Source organism: Prinia subflava, chromosome 8 (assembly GCF_021018805.1).
Source record: "Prinia subflava isolate CZ2003 ecotype Zambia chromosome 8, Cam_Psub_1.2, whole genome shotgun sequence".
Taxonomy (NCBI): Eukaryota; Metazoa; Chordata; class Aves; order Passeriformes; family Cisticolidae; genus Prinia; species Prinia subflava.
In genome coordinates, this window is record NC_086254.1 from 8,343,269 (window position 1) to 8,362,848 (window position 19,580).

General features: G+C 57.8%; 1 protein-coding gene across 1 annotated transcript in view; it reads left to right on the plus strand.

Annotated features, from left to right (window-relative positions):
* The first annotated feature begins 263 nt into the window (after nucleotides 1-263).
* DOC2B (double C2 domain beta) overlaps nucleotides 264-19,580 on the plus strand; it is a 29,544-nt gene continuing 10,227 nt past the window's right edge. Inside the window, exons 1-4 of the mRNA XM_063402787.1 lie at nucleotides 264-476; nucleotides 2,044-2,582; nucleotides 12,552-12,631; nucleotides 17,801-17,875. Of these exons, the coding sequence (XP_063258857.1) occupies nucleotides 2,249-2,582; nucleotides 12,552-12,631; nucleotides 17,801-17,875 (489 nt within the window). The 5' untranslated portion in view covers nucleotides 264-476; nucleotides 2,044-2,248. The remainder of the gene's footprint in view (nucleotides 477-2,043; nucleotides 2,583-12,551; nucleotides 12,632-17,800; nucleotides 17,876-19,580) is intronic.

The window sequence follows — 19,580 nt, forward strand, 5'->3', positions numbered from 1 at the left end:
CTCTCCTGAATCCCTGGGTGAGCTGAGCATCTCTCAGTGGGTGCTGCTGGGCCCTGATCCCGGCTCTGGGCTGTGGATGAAGGAGGAAGAAGAGCTCAGAGCTTCACCTTAATTGCCAGAGCCTTGATTTTCCACCCTATCAAACAATCTTTGCCTATTTGGGCCTGGTGCTCTTTGAGTAAACATTTGAAATGATGACGCTTTTGTAATGGCATCAGGCTCTCGCACGTAACTTGATTTTATTTATTTATTTACTTGCCCTTTCTTAGAGGAAATTGCCGCTATTTTCTGGGCATCAGGCCCAATTTCTGCTTCGTTCTGTCTGAGTCCACACCACATCCTGGATGCTGCACCCGAAGATGGAGCCTGTGAGGAGGAGCACATCCAGACCCGGAGGAACCTCCTTGTGCTTGCCGTGGTGTTCCCACCCAGCACCAGCCCACCTGTGAGATTTTCAGCCTCCACACGCACAGCAGGTGGCATTTCCATCTGAATTAATGTCCTGGGAGCCCTTGGGTATGGGAAGAGGGTTAAACTGTCTGAGAATGGATCTGCTGTTAGACCAGGAGCCACCCCAGAGTGAGAATATGGCAGGGCCACAGAGGAGCAGTGAGCTGTCTGCTGCTCTCCTGGGTCATTAGATCATCCTCAGATGTGCTTCATGTCTAGGTGCAGAGCAGTGACAAGTTTGGATGCTTCAGGAGAGAAACATTCACTTCCCTGTGAGGAGTAAATGAGGTTCGTTTGCCTGGTGTCAGTTTGTTATGACTCAAAGAACGTGCATTAACATTTACCAAAATCTGAATGAGAGCTGAACTCTGCCGCAGACAGAGAGGCTGGGTGTCATTTTGTTGGGATTTGGGGGAAATCCTCTGAGGAGAAGAGCTTTGTTTTTAATAGTTGGAGACTATTAGGAGACTGCAGCTCTGTGTGCACGGCTAAGGTTCCCTGGTGGGCCTGGCATGAGCAGCTGGACGTGCTGGTGGGTGACTAGAGCATGCCAAGTGTCCCAGCCTCACGCCAGAGCCCCCAGAGCTGAGCCAGCAGAGGCTGTGCTGGGGCAGCTGCTCCTCTGAAATATTTTCCTGGGCAGGGTGAGATGCTTTTGCATCATTTTCTCACAGGGTTTCTCTTCTGGCACTCCTTGCTGAGAAGTCCACTTCCAACAGCTTGTGAAGCCACAGATTAATTGATTTGAACATCGGGGGAAATGAGTAAAAACATCAGTTTGAGACCAACCCCCTGAGCAGAGCACAGCTCAGTGTTTTCCAGGGAGCCTGTGGCAGGAGCCTGTCCCTGTCCTGGCTGGTGCTGGGCCCCAGGAATGAGCAGGAGGGGTGCTGAGCCCTGTCCCAGCCCGTCCCTCTCTCCTCTGTGATGCTGCCCCAGCCCCATGGCACGGCCCCACGCCAGCTGGCAGGGGCTGTGCCACCAGCAGGGCACACGTGTTGCTTCATTCTCTGGTGTGTTCCCAGTTCCAGCAGCTCGTCCAGAGCTGGTGCTGAGCTCTGCAAGGACCCTGCTGTGAGCTGGGGCAGCAGGGATCCTGGCCCGGGCTGTCCCTGCCCCAGCGGTGCCATCCTTGCCCGCGGCTCAGGATGTGGCACAGCCTGCGGTGAGCCGGGAGGGTTTGGGGGGCTGCCACGGGTCCCTGGGGGGCTGCCACGGGTCCCTGGGGGGCTGCCACGGTCCCTGGGGGCTGTCACTGTCCCACGGTGCCTCTAAACATCGCGCCGGGATGTGACACAGCAGGACAGCAGGACCCTGGCCGCTGCCCCTGCCCGGTGACCTCAGCCCCCGGAGGGGTCTGGCATTGCCCAGCCCCGCCCTGGCAGGGCCCAGCCCCGCCCTGGCAGGGCGATGAACCGAAGCCCACCGGGGCACCCCCATCCCCGCAGCTCCTGCCCGGCCGAGGGGCAGCGGGCCGGCCGCAGCGCTCATTCCTCCGCTGCCGGGCACCGCTTTGTTGCTAGCTGGTGACATCACCCGAGAGCCCACCCCCTGCCTCTTATCCGTCTCTCCGTCTCGCTCGTTTATTCCCAGGCAGCGCCGGCAGGATCGCGGCCGTGCGAGCGCCGGGGCTGGCAGCAGCAGCATGCGTGCGGCCGCCGAGGCTCAGGGCGCGACAACCACGTAAGGGACCGGCCCGAGCCTCCCTCCTCGCCCTCCTCCGCATCCTCCCCGCCGGCAGAAACTTCCCTCTCCCGCACGGCTTCTCCGGCGGAGCTTGGCAGCCACAGCCGCATGCATGACACTCCGAAAAGGAGAGAAAATGACCATAAGTATCCAGGAGCACATGGCCATTGACGTCTGCCCCGGGCCCATCAAACCCATCAAGCAGATCTCCGACTACTTCCCCCGCTTCCCCCGCGGGCTCCCCGCCGCCGTCGGCCGCAGCAGCGGCGCGCTGCGCCCCGCGCTCAGCCAGCCCTCGGTCAGCCCCGCCGAGGCGCCCCGAGAGGATGATGAAGATGTGGATCAGCTCTTCGGAGCCCACGGAACGACGCCCGCCGAGCAGCCGGCCAAGAGCCAAGCGCCCGAGGAGGCGGTGGACCCCGAGGGCTACGAGTCCGACGATTGCAGTGAGTTCCTAAGTTTCCGTGGGAGTTTGCTGCGTGCCGAGGGCGAGGGTGGGGGTCGGGGCTGGGTGCCCCATCTTGGGGCCGTTCCCTGGGATCACGGTGCCGCCGTGAGAAGCCCCCGGGGGTAGCCGGGGAGGCTCTCCCTGCGCTGCTCGGGGGCGGAGGGGGCCCTGGGAGTGTCCGTGCCGCAGCCAGGCTGGCTGCTGAACCCGGAGCAGGGAAGTCTCCCAAGAGCCACCAGTTGCTGTCGTGGCTGGTGCACTTCTCTGCCTCGTCCCTGCTCGGCTCCGCGCCTCCGGCCCTCCGGAGGGGCTCAGACCCTTTTAATCCGGCTGGGTGCTCCAGCCACCCATTCCCTCCAGCATCCCTCCAGCATTCCCTCCTCCACGCCGGGGAGATCTGTCGGGAATGGCATCCGCCCGGCACAGCTCTGCCCTCTCCCTCGGCCAACTCTGGCGTGTCATCCCTCCATTCCTCACCCTCCCGAGCCCTGCAGGGGACCGGGGGGGTGGGCTTTGGAGCAGGAGGTTTTGGTTGTGGTGGCTGCAGGTGTTTGCAGCAAGGGTTAACCCCTCCCCACCCAAAACGTCCTTCCCACCCGGCGCCGTGGAGCCGCAAGGCAGCGGCTGCCTGGCTCTGCCGGCCACGGCCACCGGGATAACCCCATTTTCCTTGGAGTTAGAGGAACCCCAAGGGCTCCATTCAGCCCAGCCTTCGAGGGGCCAGATCCTGCCAGGGTCTGAGCACAAAGTTTGGAGCCGGGAGATGCCGAGGAGAAGGGGAGTGGGTGCTGCCGAGCGGTGCTGCGTGCTCGTCCTGGGGGAAGGGGAGGCTGAGCTGCTGGCGGCCCAGCGCCGGGCAGGCGGTGCCTTTTCCCTCCGCACAATGTCACAGCCCGGCCTCGCCATCGCTGCCTCGCTCATTCCACACCCAGGGCGTGACCCCGAGGAGGGCCCCCCGAAGGGCTGCGCTGCTGCAGGGTGGCACGGCTGTCCCCGCGTCCCCCTCCGGGCACATCCTGGTGCTGGGTGCCAGCCCCGAGCTGGCACAAGCCTCGCTGTCCCCGTGCCGGTGTCGGGGTCACGATTCCCGTGGAGAGGCGACAGCTCTGGCACCGCCGGGGAGAACATCTCTGCTAAGCCGCGTTTGTCCCAGCAGGGCAGTTAACCGCGACTTTAGCCGGCTTTGGGTCATTTGCTGCTCTAATTATCCCATCGTGGCGGGAGAGACCGGGCTGCAGGGCCAGGGGGGTGTGCGGGAGCCAAAGCACCCCGAGTGCAGCGTTTCCTCTGGGTGACTCGCATGGAAGTGGCCCAGGGCGCTGCATTCTGCATTTATCTGTCGGCAGTGCTGGCTGCTGGATCCTGGCTGCTGGATCCTGGCTGCTGGATCCTGGCTGCTGGATCCTGGCTGCTGGATCCTGGCTGCTGGAGGCAGCTTGGCTCCGTGCCGGGGCCGGCGGGTGTTTCTCTCACCCAGGCTGGTGTTGGGAAGTGTTTCTCGCAGCGTAACAGGTGTCAGGCAAAGCTGCCGAGGCTGCTCTGCCTGAGGTGTGCTGGGGTTTGGGCTGGCGAAGGCGCGGCGGGGCCGGGAGCAGGGCAGGGGGGTGGCAGCGGCGGTGTCACAGCTCCGGGGGCAGCGCGGGGTGGCCCAGACACCCTGAGGACACCGGAACACGCAGGATGAGACTGTCACTCCCCCAGGTTTAGCTGCCGAGTTGTAAATCCAGGCAGGAGCTGCCTGTGCCCGTTCCCCAGCCCGGGAGCAGGGAGGGGATCCTGGCTGTGCCAGGGAGGGCGGCTGAGCTCCCCCACTCCTCTGGAGGTGATTCAGGGCTGCTGCATCAGTCACCTGCACTGAATTTCCCCTGGAGAGCCTGCCGGTGCCTGCACACGGGGTTCAGGGGGTGCTGCTGTCAGAGCCTGGGTGCAGCACCCACAGATCGAGGTTTTGCCAGGCACATCTTGCCTCACTCCTCAGAGATGCTGCCAGTCCAGCCCCGGAGGGGTGCGGGGAGAGGGATTTTGCCAGGAGGAAGAGGAGGAGGGTCGAAGGCTCCCTGTGGGTTTCCCTCCTCCGACGCCCAGGCAATGCTGGCTGGGCGGGAGGAGGAGAGCTGCCCCTGCCTGGAGAAATGCAGCAATCGTCTGGGTTTCCCCAAGCTCCCTCCTGCCTGGAGTTACTGCTCCAGCCTGGGTGCTCTGGGGTGCTTCCAGCAGGACCTGAGCTGCAATCCCAGCCTGAATTCCAGAACCCCAGCGGGGCTGTGGGGAGTGGGCAGGTCCTGCCTGGCCCTGCTGCAGCTCCCCTGGGCTGGCCCTGCTCCTTCACCCTTTGCTGAGTCGTGCTCCAGAGCCCACCAGCAAAGCTCGTAGTGTCTGTGGAACCAGGGGGAGCTGCAGTGTTTGCTCCCACCCCAGCAGGGTGGCCTGACCCAGGTTTGGTGTCTCCAGGCAGCAGGGGGGATGCGAGTACAGGCATGGAATGGGTGCTTTGGAAAACTGAGAACCCCCAGGGTGCAGGAAGCAGGTGGAATCCTTCCAGAGATGGGCAGGGACCCGGCTGAGGTGGGAGCAGAGGTGGGGCCACGGGAGGCTCGGGTTTGTGGTTCCAGCAGCCTGTGGAGTGCAGTGAGTGGCAGGGAGCGGGCAGGGCTGGGAACCAACACAGCAGATAATGAGTGGGGACACTGGGCTGGCTCTGGGATCACTGGGAGCTGCATGGAGCCAGCTCTTCCCATCAGACCTGCCAGCAGTGCTGCTCTGAGGATTGGCAGGGTTGTGGTGGGCACCCACTGCCATCCCAGGGCCCTTGGGAGACCCTGGCACAGGGACTCATCCCTGCCCTGTGCCAGGACTCCTCCTGCAGTGGGTTTGTCCCCAACAGAGCTGCTGAGGAGGTGGAAGGAATGAGGCAGAAGTGGGAAATGTGTATTTGGTGCAGAAGGATGGTTTGGTGCTGTTGGACCAGCATCTGCTGTGAGCTGAGAGGACCAGGCAGGAGGATGGGAAGGGGGAGTTGGTTCCTGCTGCCTCGACACACCTGGCTGTCACCTCATTTTTGGCTCACCTGGCTGGTGCCCTGTGACAGCAGCAGGTCCCTGTTGTCCCCAGCCACCAGGGATGCTCCCCACCCAGTCGGGCAGCGCAGTGCCAGGGAAACTTGGTTTGCAAGGAAAAACAAGCAAATGCCAGCTAGATGGCAATGTGCCACCTGTGAGGAGCTGGCTCTCGCCTCCCATCTCCACTGATTTCACCCAAATGCTGCTGCCCCTCCACTGCCTGCGCCCTCCCCTCCACAGCACCAGCAGGAATTTGTACCTGAGGCATTTTTAAAGGTCTCTGGAACCTCTGCAGGAGCAGAGGAACAGACAGTACCCGTGAGGGAGCACTGCCAGGGAATCTGGCAGGGCAGAGCTCTGGAGGGAGCAGCCATCCTCCTTTAACAGGCAATCAAGTTTCCAGCCCTTGGAGAAATGCCCCGTTCCCTGAGCTGCTGTTTGGCTTTGGAAAGAGGCTCTGGTCACGCTGGAATTCCTTCCCTGCTCCAAATGTGTTTGGCTCTGGGTTTTCAGGTGAGGAGAGAGCCTGGGAGCCCCAGGCTGCAGCAGGAGCCGGTATCCCTGGAAATGCTGCCCCATCCTGCTCCTGCCAGCACCCTGGGACTGTTCCTATGTGCACAAACCCATCCAATTCCACCTCACACCCGGGTTTATTCATGGAAGAGCAGCCTCCTGAGCTCTGGAGCTGCAGCAGCACGAAAACCACTTCTCCAAAGTGCAGCTGAGGGGCCAGTCCTGGTGCGTGGCAGCTCGTGACGCCTGCAGCGCCACACGAGTTATTTAGGAAGACTCTTATTTTGAGCAAAGAAGATAATTAGGCAGGCAAAGCCATCATGGAGATATTAATTACTGGCTGCTTGAAGATGTAAAGAAGAAGGAAGGTCTGAAGGGGTGCAGGGTTTGCAAAGTCACCTGGCAGTGCTTTTGGCCAGACAGGGGGAGGCAGAGGAGACGGCGAGGAACGAGCAGGGTATTTACTCCTGAAACACAGCTCCTTAGCATATGCTGCAACTGCTATTTATAAGCTTTGAATCGTCTTTTCAATCCAGATAAGGCCAAAAGAAGCATTTTTCTCGCTCAGGAAACTAAACAAGCCACGGCTGATTTCAGCAGAGCAGGGCTCTGCCAAGCCCGAGCTGCCTGTGCTGAGGAAAGTTGTGCAGGTGCTGGGCAGTGTCACAGCCAGGGGAGCTCTGGGGGTTCCCAGGGGGTGACTCTGGATCAGCTCCTCTCTGGTTTCCTGTGGGGCAGATGGATTTTTGGGTTCCTGAAGGGCTGGAGGTGAACACGGGGCACCAGGAGAGGAAAACACACCAGGATCTGCCTGGGCATCCCTCCTCCAGCGTCCATGGAAGCAGCAGATGGGCCCTGGCCTCTGGCACCTCTGCTAATGAAGGAGCCACACACCTCTGCTAATGAGGGAGCCACACAGCTGCTGGAAAAGCAGGAACCCTCCTCCCACAGCCTGCCCAGCCCTGCACCCTTCCCTGCTGCAGGAGGAGAGGCAGGACTGACACCCCTTGTTCCACCATGCTCCGGCTCAAGGGGGTTCCCAGATCTCTCCTCTTTGTATTTAACACTGAAAGCAATTTTTTGGGGGGGGTTTGCTAATTGCAATACTGTATTTCATTAAAGAAGGAGAGCGGGAGAGATTTGAAGGCCATCTCTAAATTGAAATTGCTGAAAGTCTAATTGCTGCTGACATCAGGGACCATTTAGTGCTGTAAAACATAATTGCATCTCTGAACTGTTCTGAGCAGATAAGTGTTCCTCTGAACACTCCTCCTGGAGAAGACAGAAGAGCTGATGAGCATCCATCAAACAACCTCATGGAGAAGCAGCTCCCTGCTCCAGAGCTTACCAGGGGCTGGCGCCGTGTCTCCAAAATGAAGAAATATTCATTGCTGCAGGTTTTAAGTGAAAAAATGGTCAGACAGGGAGCAGTTGCAAGAGAGAAAAGTTGTGTTTGTCCCTTGCTCCTGATGCTCCTGAGCTCAGCCACAGCCGTGGATCTGCTGAGGAGGGGAGGTCTCCTGCCTGTGTGCTGGGTCTGCTCCCTGCTGGGGTTTTTGTAGGACTGGGAATGCCCTGCCCTGCTGGCAGCAGCAGATCAGAGTCCTGTGAGGCTGGTGGGAATGTTCATGCCCCAGTGTGCTGTGCTGCCCCTGGGACATGTCCCAGAACCTCCCAAAATCTCCTTCCATGGAATAGCTGAGGTAATGCCACCTTTCAGACATATCCCCTTTGCAGCTGCCTCCACCACCTTTCCTGCCTGATGCCAAATCCTGCAGTGGTGGCTGGAGCTTCCTGCCAGAGGTCAGTGCTGCCATCAGGGGCTTTGCAGCCCTCAGGAGCTGCAGCTCCTCAGCTCAGCACCTTTGGGATCCATCCCTGGCTGCACAGCAGCATCCTGAGTGCATCTGTGCCCAGCCTGGGAGTGCTCGGCAGGAATTGATGGTGCTTTTTTCCAGGGATAACCCTGGGGGTTTTCCAGACCTCATGGAGCCACTCCTCGAGCTCTTCCCCATTTTGTGCCCCTGGATGTGGTCAGGATGCCAGGGAGAGGCAGGAGCACACGCACAGCCACCCACCAAAATGTTTTTCAGCAGCCTGGCTTGGAAATGGCAGGAGATAATTTCTGTTCCTCCTGAGGAGTCATTTACCAACATTTTGTATGGGGCTGTAAGTGCACAGAATTGCCTGCTGCCTTTCAGGACCTTTAAAATTATCTCCATTGCAAGGGAAAAATTAAAGCAATGGAAGAATAGGGACCTATCTTTAATAGTGCATTAAAAAATACCCAGTCTGAAGGTTACTGAACCTGTGCTTTCTGTAAGGGAGAGCTAATCCAGACAATCCCCAGCAGTCTTTTTACTGCTCCACTCTGATCTCCCTGGCACAAAATCCGTGAGCAGATTATCTTGGGAGCAGCAATGCTGATAAGCAGAGGGACTTAAGGCTTTTGGACTCCTTTTTAATTAGTTCTGTAGTGGGGTTTTTGTGTGCACACCTCAACTTCTCCCGGTGCAGAGCTTTGCTGGGCTTTCTGATGGCAGCACACCTGCCTTGGAGAGTAAGGAGTGTGTTCCATCACCACTCCCAGGCTTTGCTGAAGCTTTTTCTCTGAGTTTCAGTGCCTCTCCATGTCTTGGGATGAGAAATTCTTTTTCTTGGAGCATCCCAGGCTTCGGAGAGGGCGGATCTGCAGCCCAGCACGGCCCAGACACCTGCAGGGACAGGGACAGGGGAAAGGGAGCAGAGCACAGATTTATCACCACATTGTGCCTCTCATCCCACAGGTATAAATAGCAGCTCCTCCAGCCTCGCCTCACCCCGGGCACAGCCGGGAAATGTCAGCAATGAACAATAAACTCCTGCTGGCTGTGCCGGGCTGCCCGCGGGCCTGGCCGAGCCCACGGACACATCTGCTGCCTGTGCTGCCCTCTGATAATTTCCTGGCCCACTGAATTGATCAAAACGCCCAAAGGTCAGTGGGAGAGGAGGCCACCTTCCCGTGCAGGTGGGATTTATTTTTCCTTTCAGAGCCTGTGCTAAAAGCCAGGCCCAGGCCAGAGCCTTCCCATCAATCTGTCCCAGCTCATGGGGAGGGAAGAGGGTCAGAACCTGCTAATGAGTTCAGTTTTCCTAATGGTTATTTTATCATTGGAGCAGAATAATTGTAATAATAATGATACATCCTGCCTGCTGTCTGGAGAGCGCCAAGCTGCCTTTGTAATGCCTGACAAAGGCATTTATTTATATTTTTTATTTGCAGCCTCTGTGATTAGAGGGCAGTGTTCAGAATAGCCCAGTCGAGTTAAATAATCCTGCTAACATCGCTCTGAGTCTAATTGCTGCCCTTTTCTTTTTTAGGTACTTGCTCCCCTAATTAAGATCACAATCGAGCTGCATCTTGAGTGGGAGGGGAAAGCAATTAAGGAAGGGGGATTGGGTTGCTCTGCAGAGGTTTTGGGCCCAATCCTGCCAGCTGGGGATGCAGGGTTCCCACAGCCAGGGCTGGAGGTGCTGCTGGTGCCTTGCCCAGCCCCAGGCTGGCTGTGCTGACCAGCACGGGGCTGGGCTGGGGCTCCTGGTGGTTCACAGGGGGCTGTTGTGGGGTGCAGGGGTGGCTCCCACCCCTGATGGAGCTGGAGGTCTCCTGTCACCTCCTCAGCCCTGAGCTGGACCTCCATCCCTGGCTGTGCCTGATCCATCCCTGGCTGTGCCGGATCCAGCCCTGGCTGTGCCTGATCCATCCCTGGCTGTGTCTGATCCATTCTGGGCTGTTCCTGATCCAGCCCTGGCTGTGTCTGATCCATCCTGGGCTGTTCCTGATCCAGCCCTGGCTGTGCCAGATCCATCCCTCGCTGTGCCTGATCCAGCCCTGAGCTGGAGCTCCAGCCCTGGCTGTGCCTGATCCAGCCCTGGCTGTGCCTGATCCATCCCTGGCTGTGCCTGATCCAGCCCTGAGCTGGAGCTCCAGCCCTGGCTGTGCCTGATCCAGCCCTGGCTGTGCCGGATCCATCCCTGGCTGTGCCTCATCCATCCCTGGCTGTGCCAGATCCAGCCCTGGCTGTGCATTCCCAGGGTGTCCCAGAGGCTGTGGGGCTGTGACCGTGTCCTTAACGTGTTCCAAGAGCCCTGGGCCTCTGCTGGCTCCTGGCTCTGGTGGCAGTGCTCACCTCCAGCTCCACAGCAGCGCCTTGGCTGCCAAACCCCAACTTTTCCTCATCCCATTTATCAATCAGACACTTTCTAAAGCAATTAGCACACCCTGTGCTGATGTTTCCACATCCCTCTGCCCAAGGGCAGAGCCTTCCTTGGGAATTGAGGCTCACCACCCACAAAAACCCCTCTCTGCTCAGAGGAACCCCCTCCAGGGCTGGAGCAGAGCCAGGGCTGGAGCCTGCCCCCCTACCCCTGGCAGCCCTGGCAGGAGTGGGAATTGCTGGGTGTTTGCTCATGGACTGCCAGAGCTGGGAGCAGGGCCCGAGTCCCCACCTGCAGAACAAACTCCTGCTGCAGTGTGAAGGTGATTTTAGGTTTTTTCCCCTTTTGCTGGAGCGGGGCTCCCCGCTGCCCTCTCCCCCGGGGCAGGCTGGGGCTTTGTCAGTGTTTTCTGGCCGGGCTCCGTTTGCCTGCCAAGCTTTTTAATTTGCTTTACAGCTCGCCAAACCCAGCGGGCTGAACGGCGGGCGATAAAAATAAAATAACAGCTTGAACTGGGAGGGCCGAGGGGTGGGGCTGGCAGGAAGCTCTGATGGAAGGGCAGGTGGGAAGGATGAGGCTCCCGAACCGGAGGTTTCATCTTCCGCTCTTGAGCGAAAAACGCGGATCTGAGAAGTTTTGCTGACTTGGTTTGTGGAGCCTCCGCTGGTCCTTCCTCCCTGCGGGGTGTGCAGGGGGTTGGGCTGGGGAATTCTCATTTGAGCCGTACCCAGAGGTGAGGCACAAGGCACAGCAGGTTCGGCCTCACCCCTCCTCTTCCCCTGGCAGGTAAAACCCCACTGATTTGTGGCTTACCCAGAGCAGGAGCTAATGTGCCATGAAATTGCTGCACAACGAGGGGGGTACATTATTCTGGCAGAACTCTCCCTGGGTGTTTACTCTGCTTTGAACTCAAGGTGTTTTCTTGGGAGAAATGATGGGGTTTTTCTGCCAGCAGGCAAACCTGTAGCTCCTTTGCCTTTGGGTTGGGAAATCACCGTGAAATTGCAGCAGGAAGGTTTTGGTCCCCTGAATATCCTTAAACTCCGTGGGTGCCTTGCTGCTATCAACATTAGGGGGGAAAAATGCACCTTAATTCCTACCATAAAGTTTGTCCAACTCCCCCCTAGGCAGCAAACCCTGCTTTGATATTAAGCAAAACTGTTCTGGGTTTTATTTTGGATTTTTTTTCCATGTTCTGAACATGGCAGGAAGGTGCAGTTACCTTGGAAACAGCGTTGGGGTGATTTTTGGTGGCAGGGCAGCACCCTGGCAAAACTTTTGGGAGGGTGGGCATGGAAAAGTGGCGTTTGCTGGGTCCAGAGCCGCCCTGGGAGTTCCAGGCTGGTAAAGCTGAGCCAGGAGAGGCTGCTCCACGTCCAGGCTTTGGTGTGCAAATCAGGCCTGGGAGCTTTGGAGAAGGTTAAGCCATGTTTTTGGGAAGCCTGTCTTTTTAAGGCTTTTCCTCTGCTTTGGATTAGTGAGACGCACTCAGATCATCCAAAGGGAGAGAATTTCTTGAATCAAAAGGACTTTTGGTGCTGAGTCTTTTCTTGTTTTGTTCTGGTCCATCCCTGTGTCCCATCCCAGGAAGCGCTGCCATTCCTGGATCCTGCGGATGCCACGAAGGAACCCAGCGCTGATTAAAAGCTGCTGGTGTTTTTCATTTTAACCAGAAAAGTGTTTCCATCCTCCCTGGGTTTCATTTACAGCTTGCAGCCAGATTGGAGCTGGGAAGGGATCCCACTGGTGGCTCATTTGTTTGAAGGTGTCACTATACAAATACTCGTTCTGGGAATGCCAGCGGCGCCCGCCGGAGGGGAGGATGTGCCAACAGCAGCTCCCAGCTGTGTCCCAGCCATTCCCAAACCTTCCCGGGGGACACCCTTCATCTCCTGGGGGGCAGGGAGGTGCTGGCTGCAGTGAGGCCGCTGAGGGATGGGATAACTCGGGTGAGAGCTCATGGGAGCAAAGGCTGTGCCTGCAGCGCTGGGCGAGCTGCATCCCTCATCCCTCACTCCTCTCACACGGGCACGGCCACCAGCCTGGCAGCACGAAGCCACCTTTCATAACAGGATATTCGGTGTTTTATAATGTCTGCAGCCCGTCCTTTGGCGGCTCCGTGCTCTCCTGTGCTCCGAGGGAGAGCAGCCCGTACCTGCGGGGTGCTGCGGGTTAATCGCGTCTCTCCTCCCTTGCAGCCACGCTGGGGACGCTGGATTTCAGTTTGCTCTACGATCAGGAGAACAACGCTCTCCACTGCACCATCAACAAAGCCAAGGTACGGCTCAGCCCCGGCTCTGGGGACAGCAAGGACCCGGCCGTGCCCCGGGAACGCGACCCGCGGCCGGGCCGAGCATCCCCGGGCACCGCCGGGCTGCGGCTCCGCTCCCATCCCGACACCTCTGCCCTCTCCTTCCCTCCAGCGCAGCCTCTCGGGGCCTTCCCAGCGGTCGGAGCCGGCTGCTCATGCCCGTGGCGAGCTGGCATTGATGCTTTTCAGAGCAGCCCGTGCTTTCCAGAGCAGCCCATCGCGGTGTTGTTATTTACAGTGACCGGCTGTCGGGTTATAAATGGCTCTTTCAAACGCTGCTAATCACGGCCCCCGAGTGCTGCGCCTCAGCGCCTTTGCCGTCTGCCTGGTTGAGGCAATTAGGGGCTTTTTGCACATTTGGGAGCACGAACGGGGAGCTGAGGCGCTGGTTCTGCCCGTGGAAGGCGCTGCTGGGTTCCTCTGCATCACCCAGCCAGGCCAGAGAAACGTGGTGGTTTTGGGGGGAAAAGTCCTCAATCCCTGCAGATCTTGGGAGGGGATGGAGGGGTTTTACAGAAGGCAGGAGAAGAGGCTGTGAACTGAGCCCCAGAGGGTCAGGCCACGCTGTTTGCCTTCACAGGATGCTCCTCTCCCCTCCACGGCTCGCTCGCAGGCCCCACAGCAGCGTTCCCCACGTCAGGAATACCAGCACCAAAAGCTGGATTTTGGGGATGGGCTGTGCCCCTGGAGCTGCTCCAGGCACGGGCAGGGCTGAGGCAGACCGAGGGCTTTGCTCCCTCCCTGTCTCCGTGAATCCTCCGGCAGCCCCTGGGTCAGGCTTCCCTCGGCGCAGGCGGGAGCGGTGCCAGGGAGGAGATTTCTGATCGGCTTTGGAGTGGGTGGAAGGCAAGGGAGGCGAGGAGAGCTCTGGGCAGGAGCTGATAAACCTCACACCAGTGAGAGCACAGGCAGGGCTGGCCAAGGAGAGGCCTGACCCTGCTGTGCCCACCCGCGGGGTTTGGGGGTACCCCAGCATCGCCCCTGCCCGCGGGGAGGGCACAGCCCCCTGACATTCCAGCTCTCCCATTCCTGTTCATTTCCATTCTGCCCTCATTCTCCCATTTCTCTCTTTTATTTACATTGCCATCTGCTCGCTCTCATTTCATCTCTCGCCTGCGGAAAGCTGCCAAAACTTGACTACAGAAAGGTAAGGGCCAGGACCCCTCTGCTGGCAGTGCTGGCTCCGGGGGGATGCAGGAGGAGCTGGACAGGAGGAGAGGGGGGAAAGCCCCAGCAGTGCTGGGATGTTATTTACCCTTGGGCCAGGTCCTGGGCACCTGTGCCACCCCCAGGGAAAACGGCCTCAGGATGTGTCCAACTCCAGCAGCTCCTGGAGCCAGCAGCCATCCCAACCTGGGCTCTTCCAGCCACGTGAGACACGTTTTCCTTTCTCTCTGATAACCCCAAACAACCTCCCTCTCTCCCTTGATTTTATTTCTCTCTATTTTATATATTTTTTTAATCTCCAGCACTTTTCTATCTGCTGCTGCTCCTCCCTAGTCCCGTTATCAGCTCCTGGGGAGGGCAGCAGGCACCAGCAGCGGGTTCAGTCTGACCCTTTGTGCTCCTCCAGCAATTCCCTGCTCTGCAGCCCTCAGCTGCTGCAGGCTGGGACGGTCACTCCACCCGGGAATTCACCCTGGGGCTGTGCCTGGGAATATCTGAGGCGTTTCTGATGTTCACAGCAGGATTTTTGGGATTCTGGGTGTCACCAGACACAGGTGGGAAGAGGCAGGAGAAGGCAGGAACAGGCAAAAAGCAGATAGGAGCAAGGAGGAAAAGGCAGGAGCGGCCAGGAAAAGGCAGGGGGGGGCCAGGAAAAGGCAGGAGCGGCCAGGAAAAGGCAGGAGCAAGGAGGAAAAGGCAGGAGGGGCCAGGAAAAGGCAGGAGCGGCCAGGAAAAGGCAGGAGCGGCCAGGAAAAGGCAGGAGCAAGGAGGAAAAGGCAGGAGGGGCCAGGAAAAGGCAGGAGCGGCCAGGAAAAGGCAGGAGCGGCCAGGAAAAGGCAGGAGCGGCCAGGAAAAGGCAGGAGCGAGGAGGAAAAGGCAGGAGCGGCCAGGAAAAGGCAGGAGCGGCCAGGAAAAGGCAGGAGCGGCCAGGAAAAGGCAGGATCATCCCCTCACTGCTGGCTCTCAGTGCTGGCAGCAGCCCCGCCCGTCACACTTCAGGCACGGCTGAGCTCAGACACGTTGTAGCTCAGCTCGGATCAATAGGAGAATAAATCAGGGCATTGTGGAAGCTCGTTCCTGGGCTGCAGGAGCAGCCAGGCTGGCAGGAGGGCTCTCCCTCTTCCCCTGCTGCCCTGGGGTTGTGTGGATCTCTGCTGAACTCTGTGGGATGTGTTGGGCATCAGCCCCTCCTAGAAAATAGGATCTGAAAAATCCTAGAAAATTGGAAATCTGGAAAATTAGAAAATCGGATCTGATGAGTGTGCAGGCACCTGGTTTTGTGCCCTGCCCTGCCACAGCTTCGCTGAGGGTCTCACTTTGTGCTCAGTCCTACAGAGCCCAACCTGCTTTGGGGGTTTTTTAGGGGCTGTGCTGCCCTACAGCTCCAGTGTCTCCTGCTTTTGGGAGAAAGGCCCCTGGGACAAGCCTGAGGGAGCTGTAGGGACGTGGTGAAGGAGCTGCTGTCCCCAGGCAGGCCATGCCAGGCAGCTGCTGCCTGTTGGAGCATCCTTGGGCCGCTCTCCCTGCACCTCTGGCCAGAAAACACCCAGGGGTTTCCACCCCACTGAGCATTTGGCTGCTCCCTCCCTTCCAGCCCAGTGCTGGAGGCCTGCACTGAGCATTACTTATGTATTGACTCATAAATATTTATCACTGCAGGGAAATTCCTCCAGCTGTCTGCCTCCTCTGGGCTGCCAGGGTGGAAATCCAGTTTGCCCCCTTTCCAGAATGGGAACTATCCAGGCTGGTTTTTGGGCAGGCAGCTGGTTGAGGGGTGAAGAAGGATGGAATGAATCCATCTCCTGTGATTTCTGGACGCCTCTGGCGTGGCATTAATCGGCAGCCCGATTAGCCCGAGTTGTAATTAAATCCTATTGATTAGCTAAATGTCACTGGCACGGGGAGCAGCTGGCAGGGCCTGGGAGGCAGGGAGCTGGAGGTCTCCCTGGTAGGATTGCAGCAGAGATTTTGGGGTTGGGTAAAGGAGGAGAAAAAGATGAAAAACTTAATCCCAGCTCCATAAATCAGGAATAGCTGGAGCCAGGGAGATGCCCCAGTTGGATTTGAGGGGAGACTCTGTGCCTTGGCCCTCCTGGAGAAGCTGCAGGCTGCTCATAGGAGGTGGTGTGAGTGCTCCCCGTGGCAGGGATCATCTCCCAGAGCCCTGCCACATTTGGCTGTTTGTGCCAAACACGGATCAGGTGACACGGCAGGGAGGTAGACGTGACATTAGGAGCCATTTTCCAGGCTCCTGTCACTCCATCTTCCATAGCACATCTATTAAAAAAGCCTTTAATAGCCTCCTCAGAAGGTAATTTAATTGAGCTGAATTGATGGGTGAATTACAGAGCTGCCTGTCATTCTCCATCCATTTTCCTGGGATCTGCCTGCTCGGCTCTGATTCCATTTGCTCTGCAGCCCGGGCAGGTTGGGCACCTCTGCCCAGGGAGGTTGGGGAGAGCACGGGTGGATCGTGCAGGCAATTCCCTCCAGAGCCTGGGGACAGCCCAGCCCCTTCCTGCCCTGTCTGCCCCATCCTCATCCTCTCCTGCACCACAGGCATCACCCCAGAGGCTGCACTTAAAGCTGAGCCGTTCCACCTCCATTCGCTGCTGATATTTTTATCTTTTGGCTCTGCTGTAGGAGCAAAATCCTCTTTGCTGGGCACCATTTGGCCTCCCTTGCCCCAGGGCAGCACGTTTGTGTCTGTAGCAGAGCCCTTGCTCCAAATCAGAGACACTCCCAAGGTCAGGAGCATCCTGTGCAGCTCCTGTGGTGCCGTGGGTCAGGCTGGGGGAGTTATTCCCTCCCTGTAAACCACAGAAATGATTCCTCCAGCATCTCCCTGCTCCATTTGCCCAGATCCTGGGTGATTCCATCCCTTCTGCTCGCAGCCATTCCACCAGCACTCCACACAAATGCTTCCCTGCCTCTGGATGCCTGGCAGCTGCACACACTCATTATCCAGGCACTCTGCTCGTCACAAAAAGGGGGTGAGGACTCCTCAGCATCCCCCAGCCGGGCTGGAGCCAGGATTGGATGGGCACCTCTGCAGAGAAGCCCTGCTCTGATCCAGGATTGCCTTCAGCCAGCCCAGCAATAATTCCTGCAGGGATCCCACAGCCAGGCTGGAAATAATCCAAGGACTTCCACCATGGAGCCATTCTCATTTCTGCTTAGGACTGGTGAAAATTAAGCTCCATTTTTCACGCTCCTCACTTGCTTCCCTTCCCTGTGGAGTTTTTTTTTCCGTGCAGTCTGTGCAGGTGTGGCTTTGAGCTGGGTTTGTGCATCACCCCTGGAGAACTTTCAGGTGGTTTAGAAGAGGAACAGAGGCACAGTTTGTGCCCTCCCTCTGCCCAAAGCAGGATCAGCTGCAACAAACCTGATCCACATCATCCTTTGAGAGCTGTGAGGGTCTTGTAGAAAACCCATCAGGAATGGCCCCAGTGAGGGTTTTTCCTTGGCTTGGTGCTCCAGATTTCTCTGTGAACACCACAGCATTTGGCTGGCACCCGCCTCCCACTGGCCTGGAGCTGTTCCTCCTTAATAACCAGGAGTAGGTAGGTGCTATCACACCCTCTGGGAGCGCCTGGAAGTGGCACCACAACAGCAGAGGTGTGTGTTTGCTCAGAAGCAATTATTAAATGACAGAACCCTGTAATTTCGAAGCTGGGAAATCACTGCTCCGATTCGCTTCACCCCCGAATTAATCGTGAGGAGGGAGGAGCGGACGGTGCCACGCGCAGGTGAGGAGCTCCCACAGCTCCTGCTGGAATCCACAGGTTGGAATGCTGAGCCTGGATCCTGCAGAAGCCAAACTCCCCTCCTATCCCAGCCCTGGGGAAGGCACAGGTTCTCCATGGAGCAGCCAAATCCTGGGAAACAGGAGGGGCTCGGCCAGGCCACCCTGCCTGCCCAGCCTGCTGCTGTTATCCTGATCCCTGCCTTCTCCTCTTCCCTCTGCAGGGCCTGAAGCCAATGGACCACAATGGTTTGGCTGATCCTTACGTCAAGCTGCACTTGCTCCCCGGAGCCAGCAAGGTGAGGAACCTTTTCCCTTCTCCCTCCTTTCCTGAGGATGCAGCTTTTTATTGGGAATCAGGCCTGGGAGAAGCTCCTCACCCAGGGGCTGTGGGCTGCTGCACCCAGAATTGAATCCCTCGAGGAAAAGGTGCTCAGGGAGAGCAGGAGATAAGAATTGGGGTTGAATCCATCCTTACAGGGATGGAAAATGCCTTTCTGGGAAACCACTGGCTGGCAGCCAGGTGCCAGCCCTGGCTCCTTACCTTGGGAGCCCAGGATGGGAATGCTGCATTCCAGGAGCCCCCTGGAAGCACCGAGTGAAACAATCTCAGCTATAAACAAATTGGGCCCTTTTAATTTCCTTTTTTTCCTTCTGTTTGCCCTTATTCTTTTACATTTAAAACCCCTCAGATCATAATAAAACAGCGTATAAATCATAAGGGAAATATTTCCATCTCCTTAGGTTCAGCGCTTGCTGGAGAGAAGAGTAATTAAAGATATTGATGTGTGCTGAGAGCTCGGTGTAAGTGACGGGGATGTGGAATTTAAATGCTTGATGTGTGTGTTAGGAATATTAATTGCACTCTTATTCCACACCAAAGGAAAGACCTTTTTTTGGAGGGGAGGTGTATTTACTTGTTACAGTTCAGCTGGATTAATTCCTAATGTTCAGGGTGGCAGAGGGAGTTTTTAACCACATTTTGAGTTTCTGCTGCAAACAGAGCCGGGAGCACTTTCATCAGCGATGTTATCAGTCATTTCCACGTTTTGCAAATCCATTGATTAACATTTCTGCTGGAGCTGGTGGAGACTGGAGAGGCAGGAGGGGAGGGGACACAGGAGCTGCAGGTCCCCAAGCCATGGGGGACCCTCTCCTTGCCCCCTCTGCCCCTGCTCCCTCCCTGTGCTTTGTTCCAAGCCCGGATCTGCCCTGGGAGAGGGGAGCAGCTCTGGGGGATTGTGGATTTGCCCTGGGCTGGCTGTTCCTGCACTGTTGTCCCAGCAGCAGGACAGTCCCTGAGTCCCTCGGGTGCTCCTGTCCCAGATGTGGCTCTCAGGCACCTGTGGGTGTGGGAAGCAGGGCTGGATTCACTCCCCATGCAGAGCTGGTTGCTGATTCCTGAGTCATTCCAGGAGAATCAGGCACTCCAGGAGAATCAGGCACTCCAGGAGAAACATTCCCGGAGCTGAGCTCCTCTGATCTCCCTCGTGTCCCCTCCCAGGGAAGCTTTAGCAGCTGGGTGATGTTCCTGTCACCCCCTTGGCTAAACCCACCCTCCTCCCCAACCCCTGGAGCCTCAGGGATCAGGATCTGGTGCTCACAGATCTGAGCAGGCTGTGGCTGCCACTGGGGCTCTTTCCCTGCTGTTTTTGTCACTCAGGGCTCCTGAATCCAAGGTGGGGGATGCAGCAGCTTCCCATAGAGATCCACAAGACAACCTGGAGGTAATGATGTGCTGAGAGCTCCTTATGCCCAGCAGCAGCTGAGGGAGGGATTGAGTTGTCTGACACCTAATTAGAGGGAAAATTGCTGCTCTGCCAGGCTGTGCCAGGCTGGGAGCCTGGTGGAGAAGCCCACCCTGCAGCCTCTGCCTCTTTTTTCTGCTCTCCCCACAAGTGAGGGGGGCTCAGGGATAAGGAGATCCGTGTCCCCTGAGCTGGGGAGTGGCTGTGTGCCAGGATGTCCCATCCACGCAGGGGACAGCAGCCCTGCTGTCCCCAT